Genomic DNA, 20692 nt, shown 5'->3' with positions numbered 1-20692 from the left:
GACAATATCTGTGATATAAATAACATTGATTATCCATTTACAGTGGTGTATATAAAAATCTACTTTGGCTGAGTTTTAACAGCATATAAAGGAGAAATAAATTATCCAAAGGCATGTATTTAAACAGTAGTAAATATATGCTTGTAATATTGAAAAACATTTATCTCCTTCATGCTTTTTCCTCATTTCATTGTCCCTCTTTCTGCTTTTTCCATTCATCCTACCTTTGGCAGTACTGGCCTTCATATCCAGGTGGGCAGGCAGTACACCGGTAGTCACTAGGTCCTTCAGCAATGCAAGTAGGGCTAAAACTAAAACAAAAGTAAATGAAGAATTTTTTTCTACTCTCTTGCATCATTTCACTTAGGTCAGCAGTGCAGAAAGGCCCAAGAAGTTCCAATCTTAATGTAAATGGCAGCATTTTCCTACCTGTTTATAAAAACCTGTGAGAGATCTCTCCTTTCTATTAATATTTTTGTGAATGCCTTGCTGTGACACTTGCACAGTTTGGACAAGGGCTCTAAGGGCTGTATCCAAGGGGATGGAGTTAGCAATGCCCACGCTGTAGGCTTGTGTGATTGAATGGTGTTGTCACTCACAGTGAGCACTGGGAAGGATGTGAAACAAAAGATTTAGAAACTGAGCTAAGGAACATTCAGCCTTTCCTGTCTGATTTCAACTTATTTTGAATGAAATGAGATAAACTGGGAAGAGTTTACTCGAAGGTAAGACATCAAGAGGGAAAAGGAACCAAATTCATAGCTGTGTGCAATCTTCTAAAAAGGCAGCATCAAATAATCTTCTCAAAGAGGCATGAGAAAAGCCCAGTCTACAGAGAAAAAAAAAAAAAAACCAACCTAAAAACTACCTCCTTCATGATCAGGGAGAGGTCTTATTTTCATCATTGAAGACACTAGATTATCTTTCCTAAGTCAGTTTACTACTGACTGTAGTGTGTACCTGTGGGCACTGTGCAAAGCAGCACTTAGTTGGAATGTTAGTGTATTAAGGGCCTGCACAGGCAGTTAAAACAAACAAAAAGGGCAGTTAGGGCGAAAGAGCAGAACTAAATATTAAGATGGTGTAAAACCATGAAACTCTTTCAGCTCTTTGTGGAAGAAGAACTAGAAAAGCACAGAGGTGGCTAGTAGTGAGCCCAGGGCTCCTTCTTGGTACAGTGCAGTCAGCATCCTCATCTAACTTCCTTATAATGCATTAAATCAATAGTGCTTGAACAAGTATATAAAATTATGCCTTTGCAAAAAATGTAAACAAATTGATCTATTACTCACAAACTCATTATCCAACACATTTTCAACTCCATAAAAATAGATCCATACTAAGAAAAATTCATTCTGTTTTTTTTTCCCCAGCTCATGTTTGAAGCTGACTGCTGATTGTATAGCAGTATAAGCACAGTATTTAGAACTTTAGTAGAGTTTTATACAATTTCATAAATAAAAATAATTGCACTGTACAATTTACAAATACTATCGTATCAGTCATGACATAGCAAGCTAATGAGGTAGCTCATTAGCTATCTGTATTTCATCTAGACTGTGATTACTTGACTACCATAAAATAGCTGCAGGTGGACTTTTTCCTTAATAGCATCCTGAAGAGCTTTAACTGATCTGCAGAAGATACAAATCTAAGGTCTGATACTCTAATTTTCCACGTAATACTATAGCTTTATGGAATAAATCTATGCCACTAAATCTATATCCATCTGAAAGTCAGGTATTTAGTCTAAACCAGTTGTTCAGGCTTCCTCTATCAGCACTGGAAAATGGACATGCACAGACATTTGAAACATCTCCTTCCCTGCTCTCTCTCCAATGGTGTTTTCCTTTAGGTTTAACATGAGTGAGATGTACAGTTGTCAGTCTATATTTACTATACAGCTACCAAAGTTGTTGATGGCTGTGCATAACAGAAATAGAAATCCGTTCCATGATGTCTAGAGACAGCTGAGTTAAGCAGTATAAAACACAAGCAGTTCTGTTCCTGGACATGCTCAGATCTGACCCTTTTCTCAATAGCACGAAGAATTGGATGACTATCTCATGACAGTTTTTATTAAATTCAGACCAGGTGTTATTCTCTTATCTCCTGTGAAGGTCTATGAAACCAGAGAGTCTCATGATCACTTTCAGGTAAGCAAGACACAAAAGGCTGTGACAGCACCCACAGCCATGCAGGCTATGTGACTAAATGAGATACGAGCACTTTGCTTGCTCTCCCTCAGGCAGCTCAGCAATTTGAGCATGCACTTAAGACACCTTAAGGGAGCTTTTTAAAAAAAATAGAGATAAGACAACAGGGAATGGTTTTAAAGTAATGGAGGGGAAACTGCAGATTAGATGTTAGAAGGAAATTCTTTACTCATAGGGTGGTGAGACACTGGAACAGCCTGCCCAATGAAGAGGCAGATGCCCCAGTCCCTTGAAGTCTTCATGGCCAGGTTGGATGGGGCTTTGAGAAACCTGGTCTAGTGGAAGATGCCCCTCCCTATGGCAGGAGAGCTGGAGTTAAGGATTTTTAAGGCCTCTTCCAGCCCAAACAATTCTATGATTCTATGTTACACATACTACCCACAGTCCACACATTTCTCAACTGTAGAGCGCTTCAGCTGCACCCACTTCCTGAGTTTATGTTAGGTTTTAAATAAGATATTGAAATGATCTCGGGAACACAGTGTGGAGAATATGTCTAAATTCTTGTAGCATGGTGCCATAAACACAAGGTGAAGAGCCCTGCTCATTTTCTGATCTGATACATGTATTTCTAGGCAACCAAAGGCTTCTAAGCCCCACAGGAAGACAGGATGAAGTATTTGCAGCCCTTCATACTGCCAGTTAGTAACATAAAGAAGTTTTTTCCAATATTTGCTGATTTGCAAAACCCAGAAGCTTGGTTGATCTTGTTCTTTGCAACTTGTATGTCCTTTTCTGATAACAACAGACAGAACACATGATCAAGTTGTTATAGAAAACACTCATGAAATGGGCAAACCTCAGAAAAACTTGTAGTTAGGAATGCATTATAACTTCTGAGAAAAAGGGCATTTCTTTAAATACCTGAGATTTGGAAGTATTTAAAAAAACTCGTGCTGTGGATGAGTTTTTAAAGATTATGATGTCTTTATCTAATAATATTGGAAAAAGGACTTTCTTCCTTCAAACCAAACCCAAGACCAAACCAAAATGATAAAATGAAGTAAAAAGAAAAAGAAACCCCATAAATTCTCAGCTATACTGACTGAAATCCTCACTAAAACATCCTAAAGGCCACACAAAGCACAGAAAAAAGGTTTTTACGGAACACTTCCAGCTTTTCAAAAGCACAATCATGAAACACAAACCTGTTCATTGCACTACTACAGTATGATGCCAAATATCATTAAGAGCTTTCTCAGCAAAACAACAAACAAATCTCAAGTGCTAAAATATCATCTGTCGGGAACACATGCAGAAGCATCGTGGAAAGGCTCATTAGCATAAAGCAACCAATAAAATTTATGCTGCAATAACTACAATGCTTTTAAATTATTCTATATTTCACAAATTGCCTAAAACTCATGTAACATTAAATAAGGAATCAATAAATTCCATAGTGGAGCAAGAAAGGCACTGTAACACATTATACCAACACAATATATAAGAATTTTTGCAGCTCCCTCGTGGCTACATTGTACTTGGGTTCTGCTCTAGCTCCATTTATGAGAATACCTTTAAACACATGCTCATTATCTTGAGTACTGTATTTTCTAGCACTTATTAATTTATTCATCACAAATTAGCAAGGGAGCAATTTCTGACTTTTAAAGGAAGATCAATTAGCAAAAGTAGATAAGAAGTTTTTATTTTAGCTTCCATGAGGCAATTCTCCTGTAGCCAGCCATCTGAAAAAGGACAGAGGGAGCCCAGGAGGAAGCTCTGGCTTGCTGGAAAGGCAATTCTGCACCGTGAGTTTGCTGACTTACTTGTTACTAGGAATGGATAGGGGACAAGCACAAGGCTGACAGTCATCTGGAGAGCCTTGGACAGTGCCGTAAAATCCCGGAGCACACCTCTCACAGTGGTGACCAGCGGTATTGTGCTGGCAGTCCTGCCAAGGAAGGAGATAGAATGAAAGCTGCATTCGGTAATTACATGAAAGCAGACAACATTCTGCTCCCAGCTTTAGGGATTCAAACCCACTTCAACACATAATTTCCCTGATATGATTCTCAGTAGGAATGCTTGCTTCGAGCTTCTATCAAATGCCTGCTGAGCAATATACGGGCTTAAAAGGAGAAAGAATACAGGTCTGTTTCTGCCCAGATGTATCCTACAGAATTTCTTATCCCATTCATCCTTTCTTTCCTCCTTTATTCCAGCCATTGGAAAAGGAGCAATAATTAAAATTCAGTCTTATTGTTTCAGGTCATGTGTATTACTGCCTGTAAGAGCAGAATTGTGTTCACTGTGTGACACATGGTACACTGTTTCTTGATTCTGCAGGTGTCTAGTTTTTCTTTTTGCACAGGTAGTAACTCAGGGGTGAGAAAGCACTGCATAATCTGAACTCTAGAAAACCAGAACAGAAAACTTCAAAAGTTTGCTTTTATGACTCTCCCTGAACTTTGATACTTCAGCTATTTAGGCAAAATCATATTAAAATATTGTCTTCTGTTTTTTTTTGGATTAGTAGCACAATTTAGGAACAACATTAGGATTAACTTGGTGCAAAGGTTTAGAAGTGTAATACCTGACAAACTGATGTTTCAGAGTCACACATAGTGCTGTGCCCGTGACACTGACATACAGTACAGGTGCCTAAGGACTGAGCAGGTGTCCTTCCCGCAGGTGGAGATGGAAGCCTATAAAATCCTGGAGAGCACGACTGCAATAAAAAAGATGCAGAAGAAAACAGATCATTACAGAGTGGACTGTGTGTGGGGAGCATTGCAGGCTCATCTTTCCAATCACCAGTTTTTGCAAGTTGTGAGAAGAATCTGACAGGCTTCCAGCCGTGTTACAAACAATACACAGTACTTTACAGATAACAAGAGCCAGCCCTAATTGGAAACATGGCTGAAAAATCCCTGGAGCACTCTACTGGCATCAAGCTTTTACACTACAGCTTGAGAGATCTTTCATTCAGATGCAGAACACCTTTCTGTTCTCACTGTGCATCAAGCATCATTCCTTTCATTACTTAAGAAAAGAGTTTGTTTTTGAAATAATTTTTTTTGCATGGACTGTGGAGAGCAAGTGTGATGATTCTGTTTCCTTCATCCCTGCTATGTTTTTCAGGTTCGACAAGCTAGTATCTGCCTACACACTACCTGATGGATAACAAGCAAAAGCCGAATCATAAACAAGAAAATGGCAGCATGGCTGCATTATTTATAGCTATATAATTTAAGCACCATAAAAGTACAGAATTCAACATGTTAAAGGTTTTCCATGTCTTGAGCCTATCAGCCCCAAACTAAGTTTATCCATCACTAAGTCTCCTCTACTGTAGCTTGGCAATAAAATTCCAAGAATAACTCAAAAATTGCTAACAAAGCTGACACATGCAAAATCAAACACTTGATCTTTATTTCAGGCTTATTACACAGTTCTGTGGAAGCCCTAACACAGCTCTCAGAAAGCACACAGCTATGGCAGCATAAAAACACAAACAGGAACATTCTGACAGTTGAGACCATTAGGAGCAAGTGCCTACTTGTCCTACGTATAAATTCTACCACCTAGTGGTGCCAGGAGCCTGTGAAAGCCGGCTGATGAGGTCATTTCCTACTGACGACCACAATTTCTGCTTTTTAGAAATGAGTGGCACACTTTTCACACAGCAATAAAATGGATGCAAAATAAACCAGAAGAGAATCTGGAGTAAGTAATTGTTGTGACCAAAAGTAGGATTCTTTAATGAAGCACTAGCTGACATGCTAGATTTATTCATATACTACCATTCTGACAGTTTTATAATCATTGCTAATCATTGCTTAGACTCCAGGAGTCTAAGTTACGGAAAAAGTATAAAAACAATTATTTTCTTTAGAATCACAAATTAATCTTAACTCATTTCTGCTTTCCCCTTCTGTTTTGACTTAGACCACATTAAGTTCCCTGAAGCATAGAAACAGTCTATCTTCTTTTTCATGGTTTGTGAAGAATTCTAACCTAGATAAATAATCTCAAATGAAAGTAGTTCTGTTTCTTACCCTTTTTTCCCCTCAATCTCTATCCCCACAAGTGCACTTGTTCAAACAAGGTACAAAACGCATAGTTACAAGTTCTGGATGATTTCAGAATCCAATCATAAAACACATGGTACATCCTCAAACACAACTAATATCTGTGGTTTTTTTCTGATATGCCATTGACAGTCTTACCACCTATTTTGATCGAAGTATTTCTGAGATGAAATAAAACACAGACAAAAGATAAAACAGACTATATTTTTAATTGCTAGTTTGGAAGCTTTTCAGAAGCAGCCATTAGGAAAATTCTTACCACTGCTTCTGCAGCCTAAAAACTAGACGTGGAAAAAAAAGGAAGAAAAAAAAGGGGGGGGGGAATTACAAATTTCACTTCTAGTAAAAACTGCTGTGCATATACTTTTCACAATGTTATTATATGGATAAAGCATGCACAGACACATACACCCTACTAACGCCTGCTTAAAAAATGCTAGGGTGTCAGATATTTTTTTTCCTGCTAAAATTAAATAAACCTTCACAGAATGCACCATAACCTTCACTGAGCACACTAAAAATAAACTGAGTTATAAGTATGTGAAGATCACACAATTAAGAAGGAAGTATGAAGGTTGCAATTGAGACATTTATTGAGCCTCTGGTGGGTGTGAATTGAAAAACAGCTCTAATTAGATTGTCATATATTTTTCTTCAAAAATCCAATTTGCTACAGTAATTAAAAAAAAAAAATCTGTACTTCTAAGCAAATGTTGAAGTCCATTAGTTTTTCATGTATTTACACAAGTTCAGGTGTATTCTCTTATTGAAATAGTGTGCAAAGAAAATTACTTCATTCACTTTCTTTCACACCTTTCCTATGAACTTACTGTTTCTGTTGATTTATTTGCTGCGTAACACAATCATGTATGACATCCAAAGGGATCAGAGTTGTCACAGATAACAAGGTATCTTTCTCTTCCTTTACTTCCATTTTCCTCCCATTGCTAGCTTGGGGCAAACCCTCACAAGATCCCAATTAGGATGTTTGAGGCATTTGCAAAATACTCAAGGTGTTGTTCCCTGCTACTTCCACCTAACAACTGCAAACAGTGAATTCAGGATTGCTGTGCTGAACAAAAATGAAAACATGGTATTCTGTACACAGAAAGATTGGCAGTCTCATCGTCAAGAGCACGGACGGTCAGAAATATTAACTTACATTCTGCAGCCAAATTTCTCTGGTACCCATCACGAAATGCATTTCACAAAAGCATATACAAGTCAGCTGATTCACTAGAACACTTGGATACTTTTGAAATATGCCATCTTCAGCATGAAATTGTAAGTAAAAAATAAATACAGTGCATGTATAAGGAGCACCCAGGTCACTTTGTTGACCAACACTTTTCTCCTGGTGTTCAGTGAGTTAGTATTTTACTATTACAAGAGTATTATACCCTTGTCTGTTCAAAAAACCTTGATCTGTTAGCACCAGTTACACGATTCAGCCTCAGTGATACTGTCCCATTAAAGCTCACTTTCCTGTATTCTAAGTATTTGAGTCATTGCCATGGTTTCAGTGGCATATTTGCCTACAGCAATAAAAAAAAAAAAAAAAAGGGCTGAAATTTCCTGCGAGAGAAATACCTGTGAGAGGAAATAAGTAATTAAATTAAGAGAGAGTTGCTGCCAGTTAAATGAATTCACACCCAATACTATTCACACCTTGCCAATGAATGGACCAGAGAAAGTACAAAGTGTTTTCCTGGGAGTTAGGTTAGTACTGTACCTCACAGGACAAACCAGAATAACCCAATGGGCAGTCACATTTCTCTATCAAGTAAGCCTGAGGGGCCATCCCGGACACAGGGCCGTCTTCAGCAACTTCCAAAGAGATCTCAGAAATCCTGGAAAAAAGGACCAAACATCTCCAATGAGATTAGTCAAGCACTCACTCAAACCCAGCCAGCTGGCACAGGAGGAAACAGGCTCATTTGGCTGTTCGTAGGATTCTTATCTACAGCAGACAAACATCACTGGTTTTTTGCATCTCCCAAGAAACTCCAAAGTTAACACCACCTCTGGTCTCATCTTCTAGTTGTAGGCAACAGGATAACTAACTAAATCTCCAGCTTGATTCTATCTCTTTAATCTGTTTTCAGCCAAACTAGTAGAAGTTAACATACAAAAATTCATATTTGTTTCTTCATTTGGAGGGACTCATTAAGAAATTGATCACTCTCAGGGGTATGGCAGTAAAATTGTCCTCTTAATGAGCTTTTAATGAGGGAACTGTTTAAAAAATAAAATAAAATAAAATCTATCCTAATAATATCTCCCAACCACTCCTGGTCTTTCCAGCATGAATGCTGACCTGCTAAATAGGGTTGAGTACATCATGGACAAAGACAACAAATATAAAATCTAATGAAATACACTTAATCCTAGTGTATCAGAATGCTGTACTTTCAGCTTACTACTTTATTTTGGGGATTTGTTAGTTTGCTTAAATGGATGCTATGATCTGGAACACCTATTGCCTCAGAGAAACAAAATGTGCAGAATAGTGTAAATTTTAAAGCTTCAAATATAATGCTAACCTAAGCTAAAATGTCAAAGTTTGTCTGACTAACTAGCCGAATAAATGTCAATAATGTGGGTAGTGTATTCAGTAAGTGTCTGAGCACAGTGCTAATGGAGAGGTGCTCACAGAGCTGCTCACCTCTCCTCATGCTCACAGCCTCTTCAACTTTTCCCAGACCTTGATTCCTGAGGGACTGAGTGGTCCTGTTCTGCTCATTGGCATATAGGTACCAACATCAGGATGAATGGAGGAAGAGCAAATTCCCACCAATGAACGAGATGAGAGTTTTGTGGCTGAGCTTACATGACCAGACCCACACAACTTGATTACTTTGTGTCAACATAAAAATCCCCAAAGCAATCTAGTGACTTAAAGCCTATGCTCTTACTACCTGAAGAAAGGGGTTCAGTCCAACAGGGAAACTGAACAAAAAAAACCCAACCAAAACCAAGCAAACAAAGCCAGGTCAAAACAGAAGACTGAAAATAAAGAGGGCTAAACCATCCAGATCTGATATGTCAACGTAAAGTTACATTAAAACCTGTTTACATTTAATGGGAAAAGAAAATTAAATCTGCCTCTCCATCACGCTCAAAAGTGAGGGTACAGTTGAAAAACTGTTTGCTGTCATAAAGCTGTATTTAGATAATGATACACTCTAGGGTGACAAAAACTGCCTATTGTTTGTGTGAAAATGTTACTTAAGGAAGGTCAGGCTTGACTGACTTTTGGAAACTGTCTATTAGGCAGCAGCCAAACAACTGCTACCTGATCACTGTTGGGAATATTGAAATAATTTGCAGTGAAATTGAAAGCATACTTCAATTCAAGAAATTTATTATCAAGCCCTGTTGCAAAACAAAATCTAATAAAAGCAATGTTTCCATTTAGAGTGTTGAATGTGAAAATGAGGGCAACAAAATGAACAATACAGGAGAAAAATGTTTGGGTTGGGATTCTGAGCAGAAACCTCTAAATCACTAATAATGCTACAGCTTGGAAGCAGAAACAACATTAGCATTGCTACTAAACTGTTTAGCTAATAGAGTGCTAACGCTAGAATGAAGCTATTTTTATGTTCCCAATTACTGCTGCTACTTTGACTTTATTTTAAAGTGTTTTTCCTGTAGTTTATCACTTACCTGCAGCTTTTAAACTTTGCAATTGAAATTAAAGCACTATTAAAAAAATGTAAAAATACTTCATATATATCTTTTTCTCCTCCCATCCACAGATTCTTTAGATTTATATATCTTTTTCTACTAGGCACAGTCAAGTGGAAAGAGAAGCTTTACTAGTTTAGAAAAGGGCCCTTATTTGGAAAGTACAACACACGCTATTTAAACAAATGTTTTATTGTCACTTAATTCAAACATATGCTTAAATTTGAGTGCAAATATTGTTCTTTAGTGGGTCTCAGCTTATTTTTAATGAAAGCCTTATGCAAGGTAATATTCCACTAACCTTTAAAAACATTTTTGGGATTTATATTTTAGTCTTATGCAAAATTTCCAATCATTCAAAGTGCTAACTTGAAAAAAAAAAAAAATGTATTCCTGCTATATTCTACCTAAAGTCTCAGATGCCATGTGATAAATGTTTGCTTTGTAACAAGACAGACCATAAAAACCCATTGTAACATAACCTCCTCCAAAATCAAACACAGAATTATATGCACCAGAACGACCAGATGAATTATTTGCTAAGCTCTGCTGTCACAAAATGTCACATTCTGAAATGCCATGCTGTAAAAATATATTCTGGTTCTTGAAGCGACACCTTGCAAACCTGCCTTGGAACTGAAAAGTCCTCGCCTGTTGTGACTGCCTCGTGACTGGGCAGCCTGGATAAAATGCTGGTGCAGCGCAGGCCTAGCGCAGTCACAGGAGGCACACACACCTCAGAACAACAGCAGCTTTGCTGTCATGACTTTCCTTTGGATGCTCCAGCTGAGATAGTACTCGGTTTTTGCTTCCACAGCTGAACTAAGATCTGTCCTGCTCAGAGGGAAGAGAGAAACATACATGAAACATGAGTATGCTTCTCAAATTTTCCACATTGCATTGGGGTTACCTTCATAACTCTTTTCCTGGGAATCCCCTTGCTTGTAACACAATATCCTAAATGGACTATGCCAAAAATAAACCAATGTTAAACACTTATGGCATCTGTTACTAATATTTAGCATCTAGCCAGTGCAAGCTACATGAATATTTTTCTGTAAATTATATACTTTAAAGAGAAACAACAGCAGCAACAATGACAATGTTTTCTGTCACATAGTGCTGTTAAGTCCCATGGCATCTGCCCCTACTATTCACCCTCAAACTCCAAAGGCAAGTTTCTTGAAGACCTATTTGTACCTTAGAGACCTAGAAATAATTTTAGCTTTTCATTTCTATGACAAAATCATAAAAAGGACTTCTGGAGACCTTTGGAGTTTATCTCTGATTATTCCCATCCCCTTGCCAATAAATTTTGATTGCAAAGGATATTGTGTATTAATTACTAAAAATTTTGTGCAATAGTCTATGCAAGCTATTCTAGAACATCTCTACCCCCAGCATTTTATCTTTCATGTCTAATGTGGATTTTTCCTGCTGATATTTAAATTAATGTTTGTTTTTGATTTACCCACCATGGCAACAGAGAACTCATTCTTTCCTTTTTCGCTGTGACAACATTTTGAGCATCTTAAAGCAATTTCTGGTTTCTAAATATATCTAGTTCTTTATGTCTTCTTTTACATGTCATATTTTCTAGCCTGCCATGATGGTCACTGATATCCTCCGAGCACTTTAGTAACTATTTTCTTGAATTCCATTAACCAGAACTTCACATTTAGGCTTTACTAGTGTTGGGTGGAAATAAAAGAGGTTGTTTTTTTCACTTTGCAGGCCATATCTATTTATACACACAGATAGAGAATTCGCATTTCTCAACAAGAATATTGTTACTGAATCATGTTCACCTGGTGATATGCTGTAAACAACAGACTCCTCTTTGAAGAATAGATAACTAAGCAGTTGTTCCTTGTTTGTTCAAATGACTGCTACTTTCAGTATAAATGTTACAGCTGACCTTTAGATTGCAGAGATCTTTGTACTGTTCTTTTCTTATCATGTTGCTGCCTGATGTCCACTTCAAATTTAGTGTTAATTACCTTGAATAACTGATTCATTAATAGATTGAATAGAAGATTTGAATCTGACCATAATATATTTAATTTCCCATTTCCAGGAGAAAATTCCCTCATGTGCTAACATCTATATTTAATTACAGCATCATGCTTTCATAAAGTAGTCCTTTATTCAAAAAATACATTAGGGTTGTTTCAGTGTGTGTGTTCCTACATGTGTTTTCTCTTCTAGGATCCTGAAAATAGAGATTCTACTTGCCTAGTGTGATTTAAATCTTCTAGTGCATAAAACTTCCCTCTTCTGTGTCTTCCACTATGCCAAACACAAATTCCAATGGTTCTTTCTTCTCAGCACTGGCTTATAGGCGGTGTCATAAATACAAATTCTCTTGAATTTGTATTTATGACACTGGGAGGTCTATGAGATTTATGAAGCTAGGAGGTCTATGAGATTATCTGACTACTGCACCATTTCAGGTCACTGCATGAAAGAGTTACCTGCTCTGCCTCATGATATTGCCATGAGTCGCCTTGATAAGAATGTAATGAACATCATACAACACGTTCATGAAGTCTTCCCGGGATACAGTTCTACTTGGTCTTGAGTCATCTCCATAATGTTTCCAGGTGAAATCTCCCTGAGACATTGTCCTGTTGAGACCTGGGTTACCATGATAATATTCCCAGGGTCCAGAGTTTCTGCCTCTTTGGTCATCACCATAATATTCCCACTCATGCTGAAAGACAGAAACCCAAAAGACAGATTATTAACGATATTCAAAAGACCCATGTGCTTAAGTTTTTGGGCTAAAAAAGCAGATGGAAATGTTACCTCTGTCATCTCTATCTCATGCCTTGTCAGCTGGCCAATCAGAGGGGCAGCCATATGCCGGACAATAATTCTTGTATTTGTGGGAGGCCCGCCTCTTATGATGACTTGTGGGGAGTAAGTAGTAAAACCTGTCTCTTCTCGTGCTTCAAAGTAGATGGCATATTTCAGTTTCCCTCCATAAGCGGTCAGCTAGCAAAGCACAAAAAGAAATCTCATTTTCAGTTAGCTAAAAATAAATTCCTGGGAAGGAGCTAGATGTGCTCTGCACCTATGCGCAGCCTGATGAATGCATGCGTGGTAGAAAATAGCAATATGTACTTGTGGAACTATCTGGGGACAAGGGCTGTGTTCAAAAACACTCATCCACAATTTGTCATTATATTACACTAAAACCAGTATGTTATCTATTTCCTCAAATGTGCCTTGGTGTTCCACCAAACTAAGAAATATCAAAAGTACAAAACAAATTGTCACAGAGGTGCATAACATCCAAAAGGATGGTTCTTTCAATCATTTTCTCCCATGTAATCTACAAATATCACATATTTTTTGCTTAAAAATGAGAGAAACAGAAAATTGCGAGTGTTATATTAAATTTGTGTAGTTTAATTTTTTAAACAACATTTTTATGAGAACATTTATCCTGTGGAAAACCAGAACATAGATATTTACAGATATTAACATGTAAAATATTATTTGTGTTACTTTATGAATTTCCATAATAACAGAGCAAATAATTTTTAATAATGGAATAGAATTTACTTTCTTTTGAAGTACCTTCCACTGTGTGAAGACATGCTTATTGGGAAGGAAAAAAGGCATGGTAAAATAATAAAATAAGATTAAAAGAAAAAAAAAAAAAGCCATGTCAGTATTCAGTGAAGTTTTAGGTTTACCTTTCGTCCCTCAAACTGCTCTGGAAGTCTCCAGTAAACAGGTTCTGACCGAAGATCCTGCATCACCTGTTCTATATTTGCTACTATTTCAGGAGGCTGGAATGCAATCCCTGAAAGAGTGCTACGCTGAAGCTTCTCATCTACCAGTGGCAGAATCATTTGCTCCGGTTTCAAGGTCACCTATGCATATTTGAAAAAATTGAGAAGAAAATTAACTCTGTTTTTTCCCCATGAAGCGGTAGTCTTCAAATTCTAGCTCTTTAAAAAATTACTTCTAGGTAATTTCCTTTCACATCATGAGCAATTTGTCACAAAGCAGTCTTGCTACTCCTTCAGGTATGAACAGTGCTAATAATGACTTTCCCCTTGAGCCTTTTGCACCTTGTCCTCATGTTAACAAAGAATGTAGCAGCACTGGTTAAAATACTTTAATCAGCAAGTGATTCCATGAATTTTATTGAAGTGATTTTCATAGTGCTATTTTAGTCCCAGGCCTCTTTTTTCAGATTGTGAGAAATGTTACCTTACAAAGAAGCACCTTCTCACCACTTATAGATCACTGGAGCTGTAAAACACGGTGTCCGATGCCTTGATACCTCTATGCAATATTCAACTAAATGTTCTCCAGGCAATTTGCAGAGAGTGAGGCTTCAATGAAGGTTTCTGTAACTCTAAATTCAGCTTTACTAAAAAAATACAAGGATGCCACTTATGTGCTTGTCATTTTCTTAGACTGGTTGACAAAGTCTCATTAGCATTATACTGAAATAATTATTATGATCAAAAACTGTAGTAAGAGTCTTAGTAATTCTGTGCCAATGGAAATATCTCGGGGAGTGTGTGAACAGATGCAAAAGGCTGGTAACAATACTGCTTTCTCTCAAAGAGTGAGGAAGACAAAGACAACAAATGCAGGTAACAGTCAACAAACAGTAAAATCAAGAAACTGGTCATAAGATACGAGTCAGGTAATGAGGAATCAACCAAACCCTGGACTGTACATTCAGTATCCTGGTATTTCCATTTATAGCAGCATCTATGGACTGATCAGACATGGAAGCACTCCTAACATTGCCAGCCCTAAGTGAGATTCAGTGATTTTGTATCACAACTTTATTTTACTGTTTAATACTTTAGATACCAAGAAAAGTGTAAACACATTTGAATTTCAGGTCATTCATCAGCCATGCCTTATTGTCATTTAAATTGGGATTTGCTTGTTTAAACAAGTCTAATGTCATTTGAAGCACCTGAGAGTATCCAAAATAGCCACTAGCAGCTGGCAGAACACTGTCTCACTTATTTCACAGTTCTGTATCAATTCTGAAATGGATGAGAGTACCAAATACTAGACGCGACATGGACACACACTTTTTTAGATATGAGCATAAATACAAAAGGAAATTAATCAAGAGAAACAAAATAATCAGGAAGTTTAAATTTTTTCTGCTTTGTGCTGCCACAAAGGTCAAAGCACAATTATCCAGAACTGTTGCTGTTACGGAACTTGATTAAATTTTATAAATTGTCAGCCTTCTACAGCCTTTCATCTCCAGCCTAGCAGCATATGATGGGCAAAACTGAAATAATGAGAAAAACTGGGTCAGATCATAATAAATCACTTCATCCACTGGAAGAGAAAGAGGTGCTACAGGACTGAACAGTGGAGAATAAGTGCTATCCATATTATATTAAGCCAGAGAGATTAACTTGATTTCAGCCTAAAGTATTCTTATCTAACTGATGGCTGTACATGACTAGTCTGGGGTTTTGGCTGATTTGCATTGGGCAGACATTCCTTCTATGGTTGGCATTCTTTCAAGCAGAGATATGACTGACCATACAGGGGGACAGAATGAATATTTTATGAATATATTACAAATCTCTCCTCCAGAATGCAACTGAGGGGCTGGCATGGCAGCAGTCTCAATGTGTATTTTGTGCTTGCCGTACAGATAAATGGAGACATCCAGTCTGCCTTATTTATGAGTCCAGCATAGGTCTCAAGGCCCTCTTCCACAAACAGGTGTAGAGCTCTTTGTTTGCTCTGATGGATTATACCTTTCTGTGCTTGAATTTAAATATAGCTTCAATAAGATCTTGTTTAAAAATGAAAGAAAACCTCACCAAAACAACAAAACCAACAAGGAAAATAAAAAGATTAACTGAACTATGGGAAATTTATGCTGGACAACAAGCATCTGTGACCCTTGAATACACCTGGGTAAACTGTGTATCACGTACCAGGGATTATGTTGCAATGCATTAGACTGAATAATTTCTCCACATGACCAGCTTGCCCTTTCTTGGGATTAATAGCTCTACTTTGGCTGGATGTCAGCTATCCTATCACTCATTTTCTTACCTATTTATTTCCTTTTAATGTCTTGACCCTGATTGTCTAATGGAACACACCGCTCTCACCACTCCTCAAAGCATAAAGAGGAAAGTGATTGCTTAAATGTTTGGCCATTTTCTAGCTGCCTCTCAGTGCCTGACTAAAAGATGCCAGCAGGAAACAACATTATCGCATTACATGGCTCAGCAGTTTCCTACTCACCCACAAGCGGATCAGCCCCCTTGCCTCGCTGCACTGTGTAGTCAGGCCAAAGCAATAGCAACTGCTGCAGCCAAGTGGGTTTCTGGCAGAGAGACCAAATGTACCAGACTTGCACCTGTCACAGTGGACACCTTCCACATTAACCTGGAAGAGAGAGAGAATTTTTAAAAGGGGAAAAAAAAAAAAGTTTTATTTCAAGGTAGCGAAACAGAAAATCCTACTGTAATGATAATAACAGGGTGCAGCAAGAAATAATTATCAGCTTTAGGAAATATTCAAGGAACTCTCCAGGTTCTTATCACGTGTGTATGCAAACATATGTAATTAATGTAATTAAGGCATTTGCATTTCTATCCACTGAGTAGCTCTGAGCAATAGATGCTGGCTTCACACTGAAAGTTGTAAGCACAGAAAAATTAAATGGCACTTTGGGCATGACATGCTAAATAACTGATTGATAAGATAAGAAAACTAAGTTGTTCTGGAATTGCCCATGTTAATCAAGCCTTCTGTTTAATAGGAATTAGCATTGACATGTTCAGATATTTAAGGTACAGCACTAAATGTTCTTGCTGAGAAATGTATTTTAATGGAAATTCTGAAGAGAAAAGCTTTCCCCTCTTCATGATTGTTTTCCACATCATTGCACAGTATTAACAAGGCTGAAATGTTTCACTGTTGTAATGTCAAGGCTTTTATTTTCATTTTTCAATTAGTCTAAATAAAAAGCTATTCCAGATAGGGCAGATACACAATAATTTATGCAGAGCCTTTTAAAACCATTTTCATACTGAGACCAAGGTATTAAAAAGAAAAATAGTCACCAATATGAAAACACTTGGTTGGCTTTTTCTCCCCACACCCTTTTTTCTCTCTTGAGACTAGTGTGAAGAAGCCAATCTACAAAAAAAAAAACAAACAACTTTCTAAAGCTTATACAAGAAACCAACATTATCCCTCAGGATTTACCAGTTTTAACCCTCATTTCCATATGTTCTATCAACAAATGTGCGTACACTGCATTTAGCTTAGATTTTGCTGCTTTTTGTCAGGGCTGATAATGAGGCTCCTGAGCCTTTGAGAGCTGTAGCGACAGGTTTAAATGGGAATGATTATAATTTTATAAAAATCTAGTTTCTTCAATATACAACTCTTTCAAAAAAAGTTAGACAAAAGATTAATCAACCCTAGACTTAAATTTAACCTTGGATTAAAATTCTGGGGGGAAAATGTTTACTTAATTCAGTATTATTTGTCCATTTTCTCTCATAAATGGTGATTTTTACGTGCTTTGAATTTTGTTTCATGTCAATTGCACTTCCTTATCATTAATCATCAGCTAAATATACACTGTTCATTTGCACTCAGAGAAGCATAGAAGCAGCTATGTTATTAGCCGTAAAAGAATCAATAAAGAAACACTTCTATTTTAAAATGACATGAACCCCCACTCTTTCTACTTAGTGCTTACAAGAACTACAAGAAAAACAATGACCCAGAGAAGTTATGGAGTCTCCTTTTCTGGAGACAGCAGGCTGGACAAAACCCTGAGCCACACGCTCGAGGGGACCCTGCTTGAGCTGGGGAGTTGGACTAAATGACCTCCAGTGATCCCTTCCAATCTGACCAATTCTGTGATTCTGTGACATGCTGGAGCTAATCCAGAAATGGGGCATCGAGATGGTTAGAGGGGCTGCTGCTTATCAAGAGAGGCTGAAAGTACTGAGATATTTCCATTTCTGCATTTCAGAGGCTGGCACAGGGCAAATCGCACTGAATTTTTTTCAGACAGTCCATGTGGTCAACTCACTTCCATTTTCTTATGGTGTCATCATCAAATGAATCAGTACTTGTGAAATAGAACATAATGCTTCCTGTACAAACATACCAGAAAATGGGAGGGAGGTCAAGCAGTTTGCACAAGGAGGTTGTGAAATCTCTCCCCATGCTTGGAAGTACTGCCTCAGCAGTGTCTTTCAGACAAGGTGCTGGACTAGATGACCTCCATAGGTCACTTCCAACCTAATTTGTTCTACAGTTCTGTGTCTTGAAACTCAGAATTAAGTAACTGTTGCCCATTTAACAAAATAATTACCAAATTTCAATTATTTGAATTCATCCTTCCATTTTACTATCTCTTTGTGCAAATACAGACCTAAAGAAGAAGAAGAATGAAACCAAATCGCAGAAAGAATCTCTAGGGGTCACTTTTAAAAACCTCCCCCTAGAAGTACAACTATCACCAATACTAGGTCACATTATCCATGCCTCTTTCTAGCCAGTTTAGCCAGTTCTCAAAAATCTCCTAGAATGGACATTTCACATGTTTCTGGATAATGTGTACCACTGCTGCATAACTCTGATTTTTTTTTTTTTTTTCCTAATGTCCAACCCAAAATTCCAAAGCTCCCTTTGGCAGCTGTTGTCCCTTTTTACATTTTCTGCCATCATCAGAAAGGACTTTATTCCACCAACTACTCTTTGAAGTGGCTAATAGGCTGTAATTGCATTTCCTCTTTTTAGCCTCTTTTATCAGCCCAAGAGAGAGTCCAGCTCTCTCAGTACATCCCCACAGATCATCTGCTGTGAGACTCTTCTCTGGATTCTCTTCAATTTCTCAACAACATTTTTGAATCAAGCTCTAAAAGTGGACACCAGCTCCAAGTGTAGTCTTACCAGCACCAGCTACAGTAAGAGTAGAGCACTGAGCAGATGAAGCCTTTTCCCTGCTCACCAAGCTCTTTGTGATGTCCTACCTTGCAGCTGCACTGGCCACTGCTCTCACTGCATCCAGATCAGAGATTGCAGTTTGCCTTATTTAGCATGAGATTATACGGTTGCTTTATATTGTGTTTTCCAGGAGGACTGCCACTCAGGCTTCTTCCTCCCAAACAGTACTGATTCTTGAGGTCATTCCACTCCAATTAATGACCTTTCTATTTTCCCAGTCATCAGGCTTTTCAAGAACTCTCTAGACAGTAATTCTACCGTTCAACATGTCAACCTCTACTTCCTCCAAGTCAGCAGTATTTTCAAATGTGCTGATCACAAATTCTGTCATCTGTGTTGCTGATGAAGATTCTGGCTCTGGGATAATCTGGTTGCTGGCTACCAACTGCATATCAGATCACCAATTAGTGCGCTGTAAGCTGTTCTACCAAGCACAATTCCAAATAAGAATGTTGCAGATGATGCCAAAAGTCTTTCCTTTAATGATCCTGAATTGGATGAAGTCTGCTCTGAACAGATACTATTGCAGTGAATTCTACTCATGAAATGATGAATATTGACTCCATCTAAGTCAATGCACTTTGAATTAGCACTGTGGCATACTATGGTTACTGATGTGTTTGCTTTTATTGTGCTCAGAATCTGAACAAGAATTGTATTATGGGGATGAACTGGAAACAGTTCTGGAAGAATAGACAGAAAGAAAAATTGGGGAAAAAAGAGAATACTAAGGATCCTTGTAAGAGGATGCTATACTGGCAAGTGTCAGTATGTGGAAAAGCAACTGATAAACCCTGAAGTCTTTCTTAATGTTGGACTCCTCCCACATCAGTATGCAAATGCGCTATGAAAACTAAGGAGATTGTTCTGCATATACTGTTTGAACAAGTAAGGGCAAGTGCCAATGAAATCTGAAATAAACTTCTCAGCAGTTACAAGATCAGTTTACAACCTTCATTGTCCTACCTTGCAGCTGCATTGGCCAGAATGATCAACGCATGAGCACTTCCCCTCTGCATCACAGCTCTGTGGATCTGTCCCAGCCAGGAAGCACTGACAAGCCACACAATGTGGATAATTCCAGTAGCCCAACCTGCACTCAGTGCATTTCTCCCCAGAGAATTCAGGGCGGCAGAAGCAACAGCCTGTATTTAAGTCACACTGAGAACTTAGGGCTCCAATGAGGCTGCACTCACAGGGCTGAAAAGGAGAGAAACAAGGTAATTGTAACTGGGCTTCTGAAAAAAACAAAACCAAAACCCAACCAAAAAGCAATTCACCTCTTTTAAGTATCTATAAATAAAACAGAGCAGTGAATTTCCACTGTTTAAAAATAACATATTTAAATGGTAAGGCCAGTAATGTATTTTTATTCAACCTGGGTCAAGCATTTACACTAAATACATTTACAACACTGGTGGGATTTTTTTTCCAATAAATATTACTTACCATATATATGTTAGGCATTGAAAACAAATAAACCCAAAAGGGTCAAGGATATTGGAATACTTTGTGGACAAAATTAACTGAGAAACTACAAGCACCCTCTAAGAAATATTTTGTATGTAAATTCTCTGCAGGCATGTTCAGAACACTTTCCTAAAATTGGAATTGCTCAGGAGCAATGGGTTTAGTGGTTCCAGAGGAATCTATTTCAATGTCTATTACTCATCCATCAGACAGGTAACTATCCTCTTTCTACAAACAAGACTCCTAGATGACAGTAATTTACACAGTAAGGGCTAGAGATTTAGTCAT

General features: G+C 37.8%; 1 protein-coding gene across 7 annotated transcripts in view; it reads right to left on the bottom strand.

The window, feature by feature from the left end:
• LAMA2 (laminin subunit alpha 2) overlaps positions 1 to 20692 on the bottom strand; it is a 334884-nt gene that overhangs the window by 89770 nt on the left and 224422 nt on the right. For all 7 annotated transcript variants that reach the window (XM_041469664.1, XM_041469666.1, XM_041469665.1 and 4 more), the window contains 9 exons: positions 19901 to 20134; positions 16205 to 16348; positions 13645 to 13824; positions 12749 to 12937; positions 12415 to 12653; positions 7983 to 8100; positions 4753 to 4887; positions 3986 to 4110; positions 225 to 311 (listed from right to left, as the gene is read on the bottom strand). In XM_041469664.1, the coding sequence (XP_041325598.1) occupies positions 225 to 311; positions 3986 to 4110; positions 4753 to 4887; positions 7983 to 8100; positions 12415 to 12653; positions 12749 to 12937; positions 13645 to 13824; positions 16205 to 16348; positions 19901 to 20134 (1451 nt within the window). The remainder of the gene's footprint in view (positions 1 to 224; positions 312 to 3985; positions 4111 to 4752; positions 4888 to 7982; positions 8101 to 12414; positions 12654 to 12748; positions 12938 to 13644; positions 13825 to 16204; positions 16349 to 19900; positions 20135 to 20692) is intronic.

The sequence above is a fragment of the Pyrgilauda ruficollis genome, unplaced genomic scaffold, assembly GCF_017590135.1.
Source record: "Pyrgilauda ruficollis isolate IOZ18807 unplaced genomic scaffold, ASM1759013v1 scaffold24, whole genome shotgun sequence".
NCBI lineage: Eukaryota > Metazoa > Chordata > Aves > Passeriformes > Passeridae > Pyrgilauda > Pyrgilauda ruficollis.
This window is presented reverse-complemented; position numbering and strand designations above follow the sequence as displayed.